The following is a 19,882-nucleotide window of genomic DNA, read 5'->3' as shown; positions in this document are numbered from 1 at the left end:
AATATGTAAATGTATCTCGTAATCGCTCTGTGGTCAGAATGTGACCAATGGAGAAATTATAGTGTTTAAACTCTTGGCCTCAGTACCTACAATTCTCCAGAAATGTACTCTGGTATCATGTCCACACACACATAAACATACATACAGTACATCAATAATATAGATTCAATTCAGATTGAGATTTATTTTTACAAATGTATTCATCTGTAACAAACACTGTGCATTCACCCTAGGCTAACATTACAGTTCATAGAAATGACCCGACAACTTAGGGCCATTGTCTATGGGTATCATTTTCATCAAAAATCCATTTTCACAAGACACGCCATTTGGGACTCCCCATGACTCGAGGAATTAAACATGAAAACCACACACAGCTAAAAGCACCCCAAAGGTTCTTTTTTTATAACACGATAAAAGAAACGCACACACACAGTCCATGTCCTTACTAGACCCACACTCATAACCACCACCAATTGAATCTCCTTTGCAGGCCATAATGGTGTCTCCTCTTTCAATCGTTCTTGTCTCCTCTTTCAATCGTTCTTCTTCTTCTCTATGGCTTTGAGCTTTCCCTCCAGTGTGTTAAGGCGTGTCTCTACGCCAACCGCCTCCTTGCCGCCCGTAGCTAAGCCAATCACAGCGTAGCCAAGCACCAGAGAAGCCAATCGCATTACTGTGGCGTCTGTAGTCGCACTGGTGTCACTAACGATCAGCCCAAAGAGCCACAGCACGGCGACGGCCTTCAACAACCAGAACACTCGCCTCAACACCAACAGAGCCAATCGCAGCACCACAGATAGCAGCCAGTAGCCAGTGAGGGCCAGGAGAGCCCACTTTGCTACAGAGGCCACACCCTCTGGGGTAAAATGTGGGAAAGGAAATTTGTCTGTGGAGAGAAAGAGACGATGAGAGATGAAAATCAGGGTCAAAAGAAACTGAAAGAGAGAGAATACAGTGCACCTATGTCTTGACAGGTACGGTATGTGGTGTCATGTGGCCAATAAGGCTTCTTCCAGCATGACAACAACTATGTACTCCATAATGTTCAAAAAAGAGAGACTATTTATACAACTTCTTGCATTGTGTTTCCTTTTGCTGACCACCTCCAAGTTCAATACATTGCAAGGTTACATGATTACAGATGACTGAATCATTAAACCACACGAAAAAAAAGTAAGAGTCGGTTAATTACGAGGACAAATCAGGCTTGTTTATATCTTCACAAATTCTTTGTTCAGGAAGGTGTTACAACAGGGACCCTCAAAAGAAGAAGAACCTGATTCCATACTGTTCTCACATTAGTTACGACATAGTTACCTGACAACACACAAATCCTGAACACTCCTGTCATTCTTTTGATGGGAGGGACACTTGTTTCTAGAACAAATGCCTAGCCCTTTAGGCTAAAATGGCATACTTTCAAACACAAAATCACACACACAAACACACAACCAATGCCTATAAGTAACTTTCGCTGTGTATCATTGCAAACATGAGATATAACGCAGAATTAGTCCTACCACGTAGTAAATAATCATAAATGTTTATAAAATAAATCTAGCCACAGCCTGTGCTCAGACAAGTACATTTTTGAAAACAAATGCCTTAACAACCTTTACAAATTCCTTGCTAGAATTATTTTGCTCGCAAAATTCCCATACTTTGTGTGTGTGATTCAAACATATGTGATTTGACAGCAAAGAGCATTTTTGTCTCACTGCAAACCCACTTGTGAAATAAAACACTGAATGAACTATAGAAAGAAATGCCTCTGAATGCCTTTCAGAGGTCCACACCAAACCAGCCCAGCTGTAAGATACATCTCAGTACACATTGGCCATTATAAATACCAATGATGGAAAAAACTCTCAAAAATTCACAAAATCCCACATATAATAGCTGAGAATTGTTAAACAGCCAACTACATACTCGCTGTTAAACACTACTGTTAAATCAGTCCGGACCAGACAGTTGCCTATAGCCGATACACAAAGATGAATTCGCATTATCGTTTTGTATTGAAGTAGTGTTATTTGAGAGGCTTTACACACCATCCACGCCGGTGGCTCTGAGGATCTCGGAAACGTAGACAGCAATGACGTTGAGTCCGCTGGCTGCACCCTCCGCCAAGAACTGCAACAACATCTCCAGGAACTACAGAGGAAGAAAATATATAAAAGACAAAGAGAGAGAGCCGAGTGACAGGAAAATTGAGAAAATGTGAGTGAGAGAATAAGTGTGAGAAAGAAGGAGGAGAAGAGTGACAAGACAAAGGATATCAAGCACTTATCGGATGGTTCTATAGTGATAAGCTACTCAAGGCGTAGGCCTTTCAATAACATGATCAATGTACTTTTTCACAGACAGGATGTGAAACAACTAGATAATAGTAGCCATCCGGGTAAATAGTTCTTCTTTTTGTCCTGATTTAAACTGACCCCTGGTACATAAATTGCTCTAAGTCAGCATTTGCAACCAGACCAGCTTTTGCAAAAGGACAAAATTAGTGCTTAAGTCAGCAGCACGGATGAAAATACAGAGTTTTGAATTTCAACAGGCAAATCACTATGCCATCTCCTACAAAGTTCCCCCAGCATGTGAGAGGAGCAGTGTTGGTTTAGTTTGGACACATGATTGACACATTCACATGATTCACATGATTGGTTGAGTCATTGGCAATGAGTCAATTTGTATCCCCTATTGGGTGCCTGGGCCAGTCAAAAAGAAACACGCAACTCCTCTGCATGAAAGCTGTATTGATATCTGCCTACATGTGAGGATAATCTTGTCAAAAATTTCAAAAAGTGTTTGCAAAAGAGGGACTGTATCACCTAACTTTAATTTCTTCCTGATCCACCAACATGTTTGAAAATATACAGTAGTTGACTCAGGGTTAGCCTGTTGATTTATACTACAGGTCCAGAACACCTCTGTTGTGATTTGACTTGAAATGTGGAACCGGTGGTGGTCATAACTGGTGTTATTCGCATAAAGGTTCATATTCATGTGAGACTTTATTCTTTAAAATTAATATGGAGAGAGGGGATGTGTCATTTGCCAGGAAAGCATTTATAAATATTTCATAATCTAAACTTGAAAAAGGTTTCTTGTACTTATTCGTCCAGCAAATGTATGTGTGTGTGTGTGTGTGTGTGAGTGTGTGTGTGTGTCTGTGTGTGAGTGTGTGTGTGTCTGTGTGTGAGTGTGTGTGTGTGTGTGTGTGTGTGTGTGTGTGTGTGTGTGTGTGTGTGTGTGTGTGTGTGTGTGTGTGTGTGTGTGTGTGTGTATGTTTCTGGGTACTCCACATGTGTCTAGAATAATGGGCCTGTTTTGCTGCCCACAAGGAAGCTCTGTTGAGAACGACAGGCAAGTGTGCATGCATCTGACAGCTGGACAAACCCTTTAACTCAAAGCCATAACTCAAGCACATTCACACTATCACAAGCCTTGCTTCACATACACATTCACGACACAGGACACCCAAGCCATTTATACTCTCACACACACACACACACACACACACACACACTTGTCTGCAAGCTGGTGATGAAGGAGAGTGTGTCGAGGACACATTTTTAACACCTGTTACTAACACACTTACACTGTGCTGTGTAGGGCAGACTGACCACATCCCCTTAACTGTCAATGTCAGAACTAGTGTGGTAATATGAACGTGCAATCTAGTCACGCATGTGTTCATACCATTACGCCTACCCCTTCAAAAACCTTCTATTTGAAACCCAGAATACCCAAGGACATGGGTTTTATCTGTGCAAAACAAAGTAAATGAATGAGAGACTAACTAGTGCGGAGCTTCGTGTTTTTTTTCTTACCATGGCCACAGTATAGATGTTCTCTGGACCAAATACAGATTCAAGGTACACAACAGCATTCTGGTACAGAGAGCGGGAGCCAAGAGTGGAACAGCCGAGGTTGTGCGAGGGGTCAGAGAAGGAGGAGTGAGCGGGGACGAAATTAGGGCAGAGGAAAGGGGGATGACAGGAGAGGAGGAGAAGGGGGATAAAAAGAGATTAACTTGAGGAGGAGGGGGCGAAAAAAAAACGTTATTGGGGGAGAAGAGAACATGACAGTGAAAGAAATGGACTGAAGCGTTCATTTTTCATATCAACTGATTCGAGAAGTTAGTTTTGATCAGTTAGTCTTTGGTTAAAGAATAGAAAAATGAAAGAGAAGTCATAGCGTGAGGTCAAAGCGTGATATATAGGCATGCCAGCGCTTTAAATCCATCGGGTGTGAGCCAATGTGAGTAGGCTGAAAGACGTAAATCACAGTTATTGGTAGCCTGTGGTCTTTTCTGTCCTCACCTCCAAGCCTGTTTCGACAACATTGGTCCCCACAATAGACTCCACGTACTGGCGCGTTGACTCTCCTGTCTCCTTGATCAGTGACTGGAGGTTCATCGTCTGTCCAAATGGCATAGCCTGCTCACTGCAGCCAACCTCCATGGCGGATACATACAGTAGCACAATCAAAAACTTAGCTGAACTTGAGCCAGCATGGGCTGAAAAAATGCCCTGGGAAGCCATTTCACCAACTGAAGAATAAGGAAACGAAGAAAACGTGTCCTCAAAACGTGGCCTGTCGATATTTTATCTGTTTTAAGTGATGCGTCTTAATTCATTAGTGATTGAAGCATAAAAGTAACGATTAAAACGTCCCAATGCAAACAATGGCCTATGTTTGAAGGCGATGACAAATTGATTGAATTGCAGCACTTGAATCATTCGCTACAAAATAGCCACCTTGGAAAAAAAAAAAGATTTTAAGGAAGCGACAGAAAGTTTACGAGGCGCAACAAGCGGACACTGTGACTGATGACAGAAGGACCAACTTGGAAGATCTGTCGATTAGATTTTCTTTGCATCAACTCAGCATAATTTAATAATAAACTTTGGCAACCTTCACCCGGACCATTATAGGACGCGCAAAGCAAGGACAGAGCACCAATAAATCTCGCTGACTATATTTGGTAATAACCAGGAATAAGAAAATACACGAATGCAATATTTTGACGTTTTCTCCAGTTAAACAAATTCCTCAACCTTCCCGTTACCGTTGTTTGATCGCACGGAAATCCTCAGTATATTTTTTAGACGAGCGCGTAAAAGGAATACAGCTCTAAGCAAACGCGATGACGTTACAGCACCAGGACGCCAAAACACACAAAGATCCCTTGTATTTTCAGTGGCAGTCGGCGTGGTATAAGTCCTATTAAATCACTGAACCGATGCAGAACCAGGACTAGGACTGATGCTATCGGCAGGTCTGTTGCCTGTTCGTCCGCACAGGGGGATTGCTTCTTGTAAACCCGATTTAGTTGTTAGTAGCCCACGGCTCGTTGACGACGCGTCAGAGTTGAGAGTTGCACGCCGGGAATTGTGGTTTCAAAGGGTTAAATTCGAGGAATTTGTGGGTAGAGGTAGTTGTAGTGCAGATTGCTCCAGTAACCCCCTCTGCCTGTAGGAGCTCGAAACTCACGAAATAGTTTGAATTTACCTGGGAGACAATCTATATTTAAAGGCACAGTCCTCGTTCATAATGAAAACCATATTTGTCAAATTACTTCTTTGAATCATTCCTCATAGTACTAGTTGTCCATCCAGTGTGTGCACTCAAAAAAACTGCCGGTTTGTACACAGCCCTGGATCTGTAAATGGGATCAGTAAATGGGAAACTGAGCCACACAAGTTGCTTCAGGTGCAGGGAACTATCAACATCCTCCTGTTCAGAATTGTGGGCTGCGTCTTTAAGTGGAGGAAAATTACGGTGAAGATCAAGAAAACCAGATGACCACTGTTTCTGTCGAGATTTATTGACTGCCCAGAAGCAAATACAAAAGTCATAACCTGTTAACGGCATAAGGTGTTGCCTCCACTGTAAGGGCGAGGCATTAAAAAGAAAAGACCATAGGCGATACAGATAAATGTACAATAAAATTACAACAGACCACCATCAATTTTCAATAAAGAGCGGAGGAGGATGAAAGGCCTAGAAATATGATTCTGGTGCTCTCATCTTCTATCACTATTTTTTTAAGTCTAAATACCACTCTCTCCAGGCCCAGTAGACAACTCAGGCCAGACTAAAATGTCCTTTGTTTTTGTTCGTTTGTTTGTATTGACATTTCGTGTTAACTGGAAAGGTTTTTCCCAACTGTGAACTGAACAGACGACCGTATATCCTCCGTCTCTCTACAGAACCAGCGGTCAGGGACCACACAAGCACAATGCATCTCTACAGTCCATGTTTTCATCACCAAATGCAACCCCCGTCAGACGGAATGTATAGAAGCAGGTGTGGAGGGCACTAGTTGTTTATCATGTAGCTGGGTGACACATTTTGTGTTGATGTTTTTTTGTTTGTTTTCTGTGTCCTAAAGTAAGGAAAAAAATCTAGCCAAACCCTAGGATGCCACAAGCCTCACACACGAACCACTTCTCTTCATCTCAGAACTCCAGAACACTTAAGAGTTACACAACAAGAGAGCAGCACCGACCCTAACCAATCACGATGGAGGATGCAAGGGCGGTGAGGGTCAGGTGTGGGTGTGGCTAGCAGCCAGCCAATCACACGGGGCCTTTCGTCTCCTAGCTGATGTATATGCGGTGGAAGTCATTGGCCCCGAAGGCGGCGTTGCACTTCGGGCACTTCCTCTGGCGAGTGTCGTAGCGCGTCTTCACGCACTCGAAGCAGAAGACGTGGAAGCACTTGGTCAGCACGGCGTCCTTCATTCGCGAGTTACAGCACGGGCAGGTCAGACGCGCCTGGGGACGAGGAAGGGACAGGAAAAAAAAAACAATCAAATCAAACAGCAGTGTGAATAACACAAAGGCTGAAAGAAAAGCCCTGTAAAACCCATGCCCTTTAAAAAAGAAATTTAAATAAGAGAGAGTCTTCCCTTTTAAAGCATGCGCGTCAACAGAGACAGAAGTACCTTGTAATCGTTGATCTCCTCGTTCAGAATCTCATCACCACTGGGGATGTCCGCTGGTTTCTTGGCTTTCTCCAGTTTTCTCCTCAGCTTGCAGATGTCCTCCTTCACAACAAGTATTGACAAATGCATTTCGTTTTTGGATGCATCATGGGAACCATAATATGTGTCAGAAACTCTCGGATTTTAATTTGTGCCGACTTAAACCGACTTAAAAATGGCCGAGAGCTGGATACCTCATGAACTCTCAGCAGTGGAACCGGATGCTCTGTGTTGATGAAGCACAGTAAACGAGGCGGACAATGCAGCCAGCTCGTGCTCACTGACACAGACGTCCCTAATTTCATTGACGGGCAACAAGCTAGCTCTTAAAATGCCAAAACATAAAAGTGTGGGGCAATACAGACCGGCCACACAAGGACAACAACACTCATAGGAGCGTGTGTGTTCGTGAGAGACAGTGGGGAAAAAAGAGAGCGTATGTGTTTGTGAGAGAGAGATAAAGAGAGAGAGAGAGAGAGAGAGAGGAAGAGAGAGAGAGAGAGAGCGAGAGAGAGAGCAAAACAGTGAGTGTGTGTGTTTGTGAGAGAGAGAGAGAGAGAGAGAGAGAAAGAGAGAGAAAGAGAGAGAGAGCAAAACAGGGAGTGTGTGTGTGTGGTTTACCTGTGCGCGTCGTGCGTTGAAGGACTCTTTCTCACGGGTGGTGCTGTTCTCAATCACCTCCTCCCTCACCCCACTGAGCCTCTGCTGCACAGTCTCCAGCTGACCCTTCATCTCCTCAGAGAGCAAGGCAGACTCCTGGGCCTGGGAGAGACAGAGAGAAAGAGACAGCGGGAGGGTTAGCAAGAGAGTAAGGGAGAGAGAGAATATGACAGATACACGAGTCTGTGTGCACAGGCAGAGGCGACTGAGGCCAACACATTCAGAATTGAGCTTTGTGTTTGTGTGTCTACTGGTGAACCTAAAGAAAGGAAAGTGTGTACAAACCATAGAAGTATGGGTATGGGTATGTGTGTGTTTGTGTGTGTGTGTGTGTGTGTGTGTGTGTGGGGGAGACAGTGTATGTGTACCTTGCGTTTATTCATGTCCAAAGCCTGTGTTCGGAGGGACAGCTCCCTCTCTGCAGTACCGATGGTCCCCTGTAGGAGGCGCTCTTTCTCTTCCAGCTTCCTCACTACTTGAAGCTGTGCATCAACCTATGAGGTAGTGGAGATGGGAGAGTGAGAAAATTGCTCAAAGCTCAGTCACTACCAATGAATGACTTAATAAATAGGGGCTTTAATACAATATAATAATAACAAAAATAACAAACCTGCCATAAACATTCTACTAAAGCTTTGAACATTCTTCAGTTCCTTACCTAAAACATCAACCCTAAACACACTTTTCCCACCCCAACCTAAGCACCTTTTGCCTCAGCTTTAGCCTTAGACATCCCCTACACTTGGCTCCTACAGCCCACCTGTGTCCTAACTGTCAGCAGCTGGTCAGCTAACTCCTCATCATCTCCCATCAAACACACTAAACACATCTGCTACGCACCAACCAATCACCCTCATCTAGGTTATAGACAGGCGGCTCCCTAGGTGGAGCTTTGGGGCCTGAGCTTTGCTCAAGTGTCCACATGAGTCTTAAAGGCCAGCATCATGTCAACAAGCTCCTCTCCCCCCCCACCTCAAAAAACACCCCGAAAAACTCTCTCACACACACCACCTGTGTCTTGAGAGTGAGCAGCTGGTCAGCGAGCTCCTCCTTTTCCTCCTTTAGCAGCTTGTGGATCTGGTTGGACTTGATCCTCTCGCTCATCAGCTTGAAGTTGGCGTCGTCCTTCTCCCGCAGCTGCTGCATCAGCCGGATGTTCTGCTCCTGCATGTCCTCGAAGGCCTGGCCCGTCACATCCATCTCGCTGAGCAGAGCGTCTTCCTCCTTAGGAAAAGCGGGGGGGTAGAGGGAGAAGGAAGAGGAACGGAAGTTTGTAAATGTACAGGAAAGGGAAAGGAAAAGAGAGGAAGATGGAACACAGGAGAAAGAAGAGGGGGGAACAGAGGAATATAGAGGAAGATGGAACACGTGAGAGAGAAGAGAGGGTCAGAGGAAAAGAGAGGAAGATGGAACACATGAGAGAGAAGAGGAACAGAGGAAAATGCAAGTCAGACACAGCATACAGGCGAGAACTCCACAAGTATGTTTTGTGTATATTCATGACAGATACGTACAGTTTTACAGGTATGCATGTAGGTAAAAACACACACAAACACACACACACACACACACACAGACATACACACAGACATACAAGATACACATACCTGTTTGGCCAAGGACAGCTTCTTGTTGAGGATGTCGATCTGTTCCTCCACTGAGCGGATCTTTCTGAGAGCCTCTTCGTCGGCCATCTTCTTCCCTTCCCTCCTCTCCCTCTCCTCCAGCTCTCGCAGGCGTTGACGCAGCTCCTCCCCCTAGGAGACACACACACATACATTGATATACGCAGATATAAGCACACTCAAACACACACACACAAAAACCCATACACACACCCATTCATTCACTCACACACACATTTCCACATACATAAAAACACACCTACATAGAGAGCTAAAAAAAAATCCCACAAACATTTGGACAAATACACAGTAGAGAAACTGAACCTGAAAAGTGTGTGTGTGTGTGTTTGTACCTCTGACTTGGCTTTCTTCTCAGCAGCCATGAGTTGGACTTTATCCCTCTGTTCTTTGGGGGCGGAGCGATACATGTCCAACAAGAGCTTCATCTCCCTCTGTGACTCTTGCGCTTTCCTGTACGAACATCATCATCATTATCATCATCATCACCACCATCATCATCATCATCAATAGCAGCAGCAGAACAGGCAATACCAGTCACAAATTTCATCAGAACAGAATCAACACCAGCACCTTTCCCATAATCAATGTCATCATTAGGATCTGTATCAGATTTCCACCATCATCAATGTCTCCTCTTTACCATCATCCACACATTCAAAATGTTCACGTATCTCAACATTCCCCCAATCATTTTCATCCTTCTTATCTTGAATAGTGTTTTCAAGATCTTTTTTTATACATAATATTAGAGTACGTACTTGAGCTCAGCACGAAGTATTTTCAGCTGCTCCACCTCCTTCCTCTTTGGTCCTCCAACCACTGTGCAGCGTTCCGCCACATTCTCTTCTGATTGGTTGCTGCTGGTTCCAGCCCTGTCCCTCTCCTCTTTAACAGTCGCGCTACCACGGGTCACTCTCTCTTTCTCTCTCTCTCGTTCCTTCTCTTTCTCTCTATCTTTCTCTCTGTCCTTGTCCTTGTCCTCCTCCTTAACGACTAGTTCTGCCTCCGTGCCAGGCTCCGTCTTCACTGAGGCACCTTGGAAAGGACAGACAACGAAGAGAGAAAAAGAATATGAAAGAGTAAAGGAGGGGCAGAGAAAGGCGGAAGATACAACCAGGAAGATGAAAAGAGTGTGAACGTGAGCTTATGTATGCAAGTGTGTGCAGAGAAGTGTATATTAGTTATAGTGTATATAACACAGAGGCAATGTACAGTATTTATCCTGAAAAAAAAAGACTTTAAAAAGTCTTAATCTATTTGTGTGCAGACTGGGCCTGAGAAGACAGAGGAAAGAAGCTGCCATACCTGTGCTGGTGGGCGTGGCCGAGTCATTATCAGACTCCACCTTCACTGTGACATCACCTGTAGCTGGTGTCAGAGGGGAGGCGGTCTCTTCTTTTACGTCAAGCTCAGTGCTGGACTGGGATTGGAGGATTGCGTTGCCCTTCGCTGCACGGACCTATTAAGAGACAAAGATTTATTGAGTTGAGAAATCCTTAATCCTCTCTCTCTCTCTCTCACTCTCCCTCTCTCTCATAGACTCAGCGATTTTCTCTCCATTGGCTCATACAGACACTTTCTCCTTCAGTTTTCTCTCTTCATTGTCTCACACAGTGACTCACCCACCCACTCCCTCTCTCTCTCTCTCTCTCACCCACACCCACACCCACAACCACACCTACTCTCCTCCTCCCTCCACCCCTCACCACGTTGAGCTCCTGCTGCGACTCCCTCAGGCGGAGTTTGTACTTGAGCACCTCTGCCTTCATCTGTTGGTTGTGGTTCTGCAGCGTGCTGATCAGGTGACGCATTTCTCTGTTAATGGGACCTGGAGGAGAGATGGAGAGAGACAGGGAGGGAGGGAGAGAAAGTGTGAGAAAGAGACAGAGAAAAAGACACAGCCAGTGTGAGAAGGTGTGTTTGTGTGTGTGTGTGTGGTTGTGTGTGTGTGTGTGTGTGTGTGTGAGAGAGTGAATGAGTTACCTGCTTGCTCATTAGCGGCGAGTGTTTGCTCAAACTCGATGCGCAGCATCTCGTACTCCTTCCGCACCTGAGCCAGGGTGTCTTCCAGCTGAATGACTTCAGTACGCACCTTACGCTGCAGTGACACCTCATCATTCTAGAAAACACACACAAATTAGGACAAATGGCAGTGAAATCCTCAATTGGTAAGACCACATCTTGTCCACACACACTTACACACAGTTACAGGCAGAAATGCTACTGGTTGGGGAGACCCAAAAGATAAAAAGTGCACACACATGCATGCTCACACACACACACACACACACACACACACACACACACACACACACACACACACACACACAACACACACACACAAGCCGTACCTCCATGTGGTCGAGCTGGCGTAGTCGGGCGGTTCTAGTGGTGTTAAGCCGTGCCCTGGTCTCGTCCAGCTGGGTTTTCAGAATCAGGGACTCGTTATACAGAACCGAGAACTGGGACTGCAGGCAGCGGTACTCAGCGCTATCTCTTACAACCCCCTCGGCCCGGCACACCAACTCCATCTGACAGGAAGAAAGAAAGGAAGGTAGAGAAGAAGGAAGAATTAAAGAAAGAAAGAAAGAAAGAAAGGAAGGAAGGCATATAGGAGAAAAGAAGAATTAAAGAAAGACAGACAGAAAGAAAGAAAGGCAGATAGAGAAGATGGAAGAATTAAAGACAGAAGTGTAGGGACAAGAAAAGTTAACCATCAAGCATCACAGGTCATTCACCTCACAAATCCATCTGCAGAGAAAAGACAAAGGCTCTAGCCTCATGAACTGTGACCCCGGTTCCGGCCTGTCAACTCACCCTCATGCTCTGGTTGTCTTGATGGACGTTCTGCAAATCCTGTTGTAGTTTCTGCAGTTCTATGAGTCGGTTCTCCGCTAACTCCTTGTTCTCCTCCAGCTCACTATTCATCTCCTCAAACTGTGCATGGGAGAGAGAGGAGAGAGAAAGAAAAATGAAAGTGAGGAAAAAGAAAGATGTTTCTTAAAGAATCACCTCAGTTGTTTGTCACAGTCTTCAGAACAAAAAAACTATTTTAATGGGTAGACTGAAACCGTATTGGTTATAACAGTCAAACATAAGTATTTGTAAAAGGGTCAAAGATAAAACATTTGTTTTAACCAGCCAAAAACTTAAAATGTAAAATTATCTCATTTCATAGTTTTTCACACCAATAATTTTCTAAAATATCTACTGAATATCTTTGACCCAAAAACCTGCCCCAAGCTAGTTCTGAACTTTCTGTGCCAGGGAACCTACACCTACAATACAGTTCCCATAGCTGACACAGCAAGTAAGGTAGCCAAGTAAGTCAGATTCATTAGCACAAAGCCCCGTGGAGGTTGTGGATTTAAGGTATTACTAGACGGTACGTTTTTTTTTTTTTACTTTCTGCCATTAATCAATAGGACAGTGAAGGTTTGGAAAGGAAATTAGAGGTGGGAAGTGGGATCAGGAAATTACAGCGGGTCAGATTTGAACCCGTTTCCCAGTGGGGGTTGAAGCCCTTATATGGTCGGGGCTACTGCTTGCGCCACAGGGCCCCCCTACTAGACGGTACGTTTAACAGCAGCTGGCTGCAACCTGATTATTATAAACACACATACACATAGCTACACCTCTGAACGCACCCACCTTTCTCTTGTTGATGGTGATGGTTCCACACACACTGCTGGCTTCTCCACACACTTTGTAACCTTTGCTGTTCACCTACGGTGGCCACAGAGGGACACAGTGATGGTCAGATAAATACGGCCTTCCACTAGGCCTTCACCACACTTAACCACTGACATTTTTGGAGACAAAACATTCTATCCACATTGTATTTAGAAACTAAATTACAATTGCTTTCAAATGACTTAATTGTAGTTGTTGGTGAAAATCCAGTATAAAAATATTACGATAATAAAAAAAACAGAAGCAATCTCTCTCTCTCTCACACACACACACACACACACACACACACACACACACACACACACACACACACACACACACACACACACACACGTGTGGCCTTACCCGTTCCAGCACCTCTCCGAGGTGTGTGTTGAGTCGGTTCTCTCGGCGACGGATCTTCTCCATGTCCCACTGTAGCTCCTCGACCAGAACCTGCAGCTCGCTGATGCGATTATCAGCCCGTGTCGCAGCACGACCCAGCACACGCGACTGCGCACACACACACACACACACACACACACACACACACACACACACACACACATCAAATGTGTGAGAATCACAAAACAAAATACACATGAACAGATCACACCCAAAACCAGTCAAACACACATTCATAAATTCTGACAACCATAACACATATAAACATCATAATTCTGGGAACAATTGACCAAAATCATATTAGAGGGGGGAAAAAGCTTCTGCAAAATGATCCCCACTGCCATACATTTTAACTCTCATGCAGAGCTCCACCATTTTCTCTCTCTCACCTCACTGGTCATCTGGCTGTGTTTCTGTTTGAGGCTGTCGGTCAGCTGACGCAGGCGTTCATTCTCGCTGGTCAACAGGGAGTTGAGCTGGGTGGCGACCTCCCACAGACTACTGTCTGTAAATGAAATGTGGGTTACAGTTACCAGGACATTACCTAAAAGCCACATGAAACTATACAAATACATTTAGTCTAGCAGTCCACACTGATTGAAGATGCAAAATTGTGGTGGATGTCTGAACAGCAACAATGACTTCTGGCCAACACACTTCCAATATAGTCCCATAGTAGTCCAACAAAAATCCTCCAGCTCTACTTTATTGGTTCCAGATTGCTGTGGGTTTAACCATTTTAAAAACACTCCATAGAGGTTCATGCCTATGAGGTTAGGGTGACATTAACAGTCAGACCTGCATTATCTGTCAGAAGGGACAAGTCTTCTACTGTAATACTGATTTCAGAGGCAGAAAAACACCAATGGGCGATTGTTACTATGGTTACCACTACTGCAACTACTGATAGCACTATGGTTGCCATGACACCCAGCACTCCCCAAAAACAGCATCCCACAATGCCCCTCTCACCGACTCCACTGTCCACAGTCTTCTTCAGCTGATCCACGGTGCCCTTCAGACTGGTGTAAATATCTGCCACGCGATTGGCCTGTTTACAGCTGGACTCCACCCTCTCCTGTAGTTCCGCCTCCATCTCCTCACTGCTACTACTGGCCAGAGTGGCCAAAAACGAGTTGGAAGTCTCCCCCTGCTGGCCTAAAGGGGAACACGCAGCACATATTACTACAATACTCCAAGAAAATTAAATATAAATAGGCATATTATAATTCTACTCAACAAATTACGTGTCAATTCTCTTTTGTACACTTTAAGGGGTATCTACTGGAGTGAGCTGTTGCCCTCACTCTAAAGACACCTTATGAGACAGTCCTATTTCCCGCTCTTTTCCTGTTCCTTGCTTTGCTATTTTTACTGATATAAATGGACCTGAACTGGGTAGGGGTACCAACATGTTCTAATGACTATAAACAAGCATTTCCATCTGGTTCTGAGAATCACATAAGGCCCAGCGGAGAGTTGAGACACCCCGCATTGCCTGCAGCTGATTGGTACCTCGGTCCTTTGCCCGCTCCTGATTGGAGTCTCCGTCAGGTTCCGGAGTGTCAGGCTTCAAGCTCCGCCCTTCACTGATGTGGCCATCCACTGGCTCACCACCAGATTGGTCGTAGCGTCGACCGATATGACGCACATTCTCATCAAACTGAACGCATAGATAGAGAAAGAGAGAGACAGGAAGAGAGAGAGGGGGAGAGAGAGAGAGATGATATGATCTTGTGTTTTTCACTGAACAACTGACATAATGAATTTGGTTCAGATGCAAAGACAATTATTGTAAAGTGCTGTATAGATCATTTTTGAGTGTCAGGCTGGGAATAACACTGATTACACATGTTCAGCCTAAAATAAGAAACATACAGGTTGCTGTAATTTTCCTCTATAAGCTATCCTACACAATGTTGACAGAGAGATCAATATTTCACATACACATCAACACATTTTTCTATTAGCACATTATCAGGTAGGCTTCAGTTAGGAGATTTACCTGGTTCCAGTATCTGTTGAGGATCAGCAGGCTGGCATCATCCGTGGCCTGCCGAGTCTCGAGTCTCTCCACTCTCTCCCTCAGCTCATCTTCAATCACCTGCAGGCCCAAAGACAGGCAGATTATTGATGTACACAATTCTGAGTTGTCCACTCACTCACTCACTCACTCACTATATAGACAAATCTATTCAGTTCATAATTAAGGGAATCCAACATTAAAGCAACAGGGAGATTTCTGACAGTACTTTCCAAAACATTCCATGCCTGTAGTTTAGCAACATAGTAACACTAAAATGGCAACCGAACAGCAAAATATTCATAAAACAAGTGCTTAAGATTTGGGGTAACATTACATCTGTTTCTAGGAAGGTACTTCAAAAAACAAAGCTGTAAGTCTGGTTAATTGGTGTGTGTTTATCTGTGAGTGAAAGAAAAGACTTACCTGTCTCTGGTCAAGAGCCTCCCCCAGTTTTCTATTTTTCACCTGCAGGGCTTTGATATCCTGTTCCTCCTGTGTGTGAGAGGAAAACAAGGGAGTGAGACAGTTGAAGAGATACATACATGGGACCATCACAAGAGCATCATAACAGGAGGCACACAGATGACCTGTCTCAAGTCCTACAATACTGTTCATGAATACAGAAACACTTGACAGGTCTCAAAAACAAGCACAATTGATGAAGTTCACGTCATCTTTGATAAATAAAGCTCTTCCTAATGACCACTGCTGTACTCCTGTGGTTAAGACCTAAGAAGACAAAAACTAGAACAAATGAACGACTTCACTTTGTTTCTGGATACTTCCTTTGGCACAGTATCAATCTTAGTACAACTATGTCAGGAACACACAATGCTTTCAGTTAGCTATGGTCATCTGTCACAGTGCTTCTGACATATGTCACGAAGATTTCTCAACAGTATTTACTACAAGGCTCTGCTTTTCTTACCGGGTTGGACACGCCTCCAAGTTTGATCACCGTCTCCACAGCGGTGCTTCCTCCCGCTGTCGTGCTGACCCCGGCAGTCTCCTCTCCGACCTCCCGCTCTCGCCTCTTCTCCGGAGGAGCGCCAGAGGAGACGGACCCACTGGGGTCGCATGGTCTCTTCTGACCAGACATCTTCTTGCTGCTGACACATGAGCAAGAAAACAGGAACATAACGCAAGACAAGAAAGTAAATTAACTTATGTTGAACCTAATCGGGCTGAATCACAGGTTCAATCTGTACGGCTATCAAAACAGCATTTTTTTCTGTAACCCCTCTCGCTATAAGACTTAATTGTGTGATCAACGTTTGGCTGCTAAAACAATCTAAGATTGGCATGTAATACTTAGTTAATAACGTATGTTATATGTTCACTATCTGAGTCGTCTCCAAAATCCAAGGCCATTCACCGGCTGATGGCTCGCGGGGATGATCTAATTCCCCGAGGCAATACAAATCAATGAACTTTGACTCAACCTGCGTGATTATCAACTATGGGTACATCCGTTGGTTGTCTGAATTGACGAAAAGGTTTGTGTGGGCTTCCATGATCGTTATCGATGAACAGCCGGTGCACATAGCAATTGCAAATGAAATAGCTTAGCACGCAAATAAATCGACAGATCGGATACCATTTATGAACTTGCATCACAACTAATAACGCACCATCCTACTTTTGAACTGGTGATGTAGTCTGTACCTTAGGCAGCGACAGTAGGGTTTTTAATTCGGATAACGTTAGTGTTGATGTCGGCGGTCCTTCTTCCACAGAACTCTGTCCCGGAAGCGGAAGTAGTGCTGTATCATCGACAAAGAACAGATTCACTCCAGTCCGCACCAGTGCGCCACCGTCTGATTGTATGCCTGGGATATTTGGCTTGGCTCAGCGCTTACAGAATGACAAGGCTTATTAAAATGGGCAATCGACATTAAATTAATTGCCTTATTTTTTGTGAAAATCTGTGGCCACAAAATACAATAGCAAAAGCACTCTGGCTCATTTAATTGTAGAATCACAGAAAACAGTTACCCAATAATGCAGGGTAGTTGAAGCCTTATTGTCTCTACAAGCCTGTCAATTTCAACCAACTATTTTGGAGCTCAGTTGCAGTTTGCCTTTACAGTATTCCTCAGCAAAAACATCTTTCCAACAATACACCAACAACACAACAGAGTTGGTAGTGTCTATTGTAAAACTTATATTTATTATACACAGGGGGGAGTACAGTACAGTTCAGTTCATGGGTCTTCTCACATGGCAGCAAATCCCCCATCCCTTCCAAAATGAGAACATCATTTCTTAGGTCCAGGAGAAGGGGCTGGAGAAAGCTGATACACAGCAGCTGACATATCACATAGACAACAAGAATAATCAAAACAAACATCTGCAGAAAAAAGTAATACAAGTTACATAAATATAAAGGGACAATAAGATTAGGAAAGAAAAGTTTGTTCATGTTTGAGTATATGGCAAATGGGACAAGTGGGGTGCCAATGGAAAGATAAGAACTTGAAAGAAACTACGCTAACTTGTGTTGGGCTCACCCAAAACAACAGAAAAGTGGGGGGATGATTGTAAGGCCCACAGGCACCCAAAATCTGCAAGAGAACACATCAGAAACATAAAATAAGATATTTGACTGGAACCCAAAATCTGTTTATTTCAAATGTCAACTGAGGGGGGAAAACGGCTGACAGCTTTCATGATGTTCTGGAGTTTTTTGTTTTGTTTTTGAAGAACAAAAGGCATAGAGAGTCACTCATGTTTTTTTTATTGCATCATATCTGATATCACTAATTATTTTAACCTACTTACCATCCCTGGGTAGTGTATATGTGTGTATTACTCTTGAAAATAAAAGTAGATGGCCCTATCGCAGGAGACTGATGCAGGAACATCACAATCATGCTAGCTGGAAAAGCTTGGTAAAAATACAAAATTGTCATCCTTAACAAAATGAGAGCAAACTTCGGGGGGCAACTTCGGATCGCTTCATCAGCATTATGAGTCACAGAAACCAAACTAAGCTTTTCTTATTTCTCACTTTAGTTAGGCTACTATTTGAAATGAAAAGATAAAAAAGAGCTTGAAAAAAAAAATGTCAATGTAGTTCCATTGTCTGTGCTTTGATGTTTAGGTTAAAGTGAGGGGAGTTGTATAATCTACAAATGGAAAAAAAGAGTCTATCTACTACTCAATGGGAATCATTCCCTCTCACAATAACTCTTCCGTCACACCTTTCAAAATGACTAAAAGACTATTTTATAAAAGCCACACCTTTATATTGATGAAGTAAACCACATTCTTAAGGCTGAATTTTGAGACTTTACAGAGATCACGATTTCAACAAAAATTGTGTAGGAAAATTAGTAACTCCAATCAAATTACTCCTCTTAAATGATTACAATAAATTATAAATATTTAGTGCATTCAAAGACCAATTAAAAACACATCAGGGATCTCTTCCATGGGTCAAATAACTAGGCAGTACATTCGTCCACACATGCTCACGTCACAAATGGCCAGTTTACAGCTATGTTTCTTTCATGAGGGTACAAATTTTAAATTAAAAGTTTTAAAAGGGATAAATTGCACCTCCAAAATCTTCCCTCTCTTTTGGTAAGAACAGGAAACTATACAAGCACTAGGGTCTGACAATGGAAAGCTCTTTTAGGTCAACTCAGTTCGGTCCATCATCAAACCTGTATGAAGTCTGCAGCTAGCCATTGGCCAAACACCATAGTATTTGGTTTACAAGGTTACACTTTTTAAGATGGGCTAAAAATCAGCATCAAGTAAGCGGTCAAGACCAAGACATTCCTGACAAAAGAGGGGCCGCGAATAAAAACAGGTAAAAAGCACCGCTCTTCTATCTTGCAACTGTTCAGATGAACTGTTCAAAAGTAAATATTTCCTCAATGTCATCTGGTGATTGGAAAATACGTGTACGCCTGGTCGACATGACGACCGTGCATCTTTAGCACTACGGTTTGGAGGGTCGGCCACGATCAACAACAGAAAAAGACGAAAAGGAAAACATCTAGGAGGCATGTAACTGAGGTAACAAAGAGACATTAAAACATGGAATGTTCTCAGCTCCCTTGTGTTTCAGGTTAAGCACTGAATGTTGACACTTCAGTGCAACCACATACATGACAGTGGAGAGTCCAGTTTTGTATTTTTTTTTTGAAGGAGGTGGTGGTGAAATGTGAGTGATACAATATTTCTGGAACTCAAAAAAAAAAAAAAAACAACTATTGACCCATTATCCTTATTAACATGATGTACAAAATGTGGGATTTATCCACGGATATTTTTTTTTAAATGGCCACCTATTTATATATGATCTGTATAAGAAAGATATTATCTAGTATCAGTGAACACCAATGACTTGAACTTCTGTTCTGCAGTTAAAACAGTGTGGGCTTGTACTACTGAAGGGGCGTTTCCTGCTATGACACTTTCACAATGCACTGTTGTTCTTCCAAAGAGAATGTAAACAGATTGAAG

The 19,882-nt window shown here is 43.5% G+C and overlaps 2 protein-coding genes across 4 annotated transcripts; both read right to left on the bottom strand.

Annotated features, from left to right (window-relative positions):
• Nucleotides 1-160: 160 nt before the first annotated feature.
• Nucleotides 161-5,328, bottom strand: LOC308367409 (uncharacterized protein). Of its 2 annotated transcripts, XM_080841316.1 has the most exons (4): nucleotides 4,329-5,328; nucleotides 3,837-3,896; nucleotides 2,055-2,157; nucleotides 161-889 (listed from the first exon to the last, which is right to left on the bottom strand). In XM_080841316.1, the coding sequence occupies exons 1-4, from the start codon at nucleotides 4,548-4,550 to the stop codon at nucleotides 537-539; spliced, it is 738 nt and encodes a 245-aa protein (XP_080697442.1). In that variant the 5' UTR covers nucleotides 4,551-5,328; the 3' UTR covers nucleotides 161-536. The 2 variants fall into 2 exon arrangements, with proteins under 2 accessions (XP_080697442.1, XP_080697443.1); XM_080841317.1 differs by lacking the exon at nucleotides 3,837-3,896.
• Nucleotides 5,329-5,818: 490 nt separating this feature from the next.
• rnf20 (ring finger protein 20, E3 ubiquitin protein ligase) lies at nucleotides 5,819-17,138 on the bottom strand. Of its 2 annotated transcripts, none has more exons than XM_080840509.1 (22): nucleotides 17,072-17,138; nucleotides 16,335-16,512; nucleotides 15,830-15,898; nucleotides 15,386-15,484; nucleotides 14,896-15,043; nucleotides 14,353-14,538; nucleotides 13,770-13,885; nucleotides 13,342-13,488; nucleotides 12,955-13,029; nucleotides 12,121-12,240; nucleotides 11,655-11,834; nucleotides 11,287-11,422; nucleotides 11,010-11,131; nucleotides 10,609-10,762; nucleotides 10,062-10,338; nucleotides 9,636-9,753; nucleotides 9,265-9,414; nucleotides 8,666-8,878; nucleotides 8,026-8,151; nucleotides 7,619-7,759; nucleotides 6,959-7,060; nucleotides 5,819-6,788 (listed from the first exon to the last, which is right to left on the bottom strand). In XM_080840509.1, exons 2-22 carry the CDS (start codon nucleotides 16,503-16,505, stop codon nucleotides 6,612-6,614), a joined length of 3,027 nt encoding a protein of 1,008 aa, XP_080696635.1. In that variant the 5' UTR covers nucleotides 16,506-16,512; nucleotides 17,072-17,138; the 3' UTR covers nucleotides 5,819-6,611. The 2 variants fall into 2 exon arrangements, with proteins under 2 accessions (XP_080696635.1, XP_080696636.1); XM_080840510.1 differs by having other exon boundaries at nucleotides 16,335-16,515; nucleotides 17,072-17,127.
• Between the last annotated feature and the right edge of the window lie 2,744 nt (nucleotides 17,139-19,882).

The sequence above is a fragment of the Sprattus sprattus genome (assembly GCF_963457725.1).
Source record: "Sprattus sprattus genome assembly, chromosome: 6".
Classification (NCBI taxonomy): domain Eukaryota; kingdom Metazoa; phylum Chordata; class Actinopteri; order Clupeiformes; family Clupeidae; genus Sprattus; species Sprattus sprattus.
This window is presented reverse-complemented; position numbering and strand designations above follow the sequence as displayed.

Bases quoted from the DNA above. Each gene is read 5' to 3' on its own strand.
- rnf20 (XM_080840509.1), bottom strand. From the start codon at position 16,505: ATGTCTGGTCAGAAGAGACCATGCGACCCCAGTGGGTCCGTCTCCTCT. The intron at 14,539-14,895 runs GTACCAATCAGC...GTTCCCCTTTAG, and splicing joins GGAGCGGGCAAAGGACCGAG to GCCAGCAGGGGGAGACTTCC. The intron at 8,152-8,665 runs GTGTGTGTGAGA...ACTACCTCATAG, and splicing joins TCACTCTCAAGACACAGGTG to GTTGATGCACAGCTTCAAGT.
- LOC308367409 (XM_080841316.1), bottom strand. From the start codon at position 4,550: ATGGCTTCCCAGGGCATTTTTTCAGCCCATGCTGGCTCAAGTTCAGCT. The intron at 3,897-4,328 runs GTGAGGACAGAA...TCTCTGTACCAG, and splicing joins TTGTCGAAACAGGCTTGGAG to AATGCTGTTGTGTACCTTGA. The intron at 890-2,054 runs GTGTGTAAAGCC...TTCTCTCCACAG, and splicing joins CAGAGCCACCGGCGTGGATG to ACAAATTTCCTTTCCCACAT.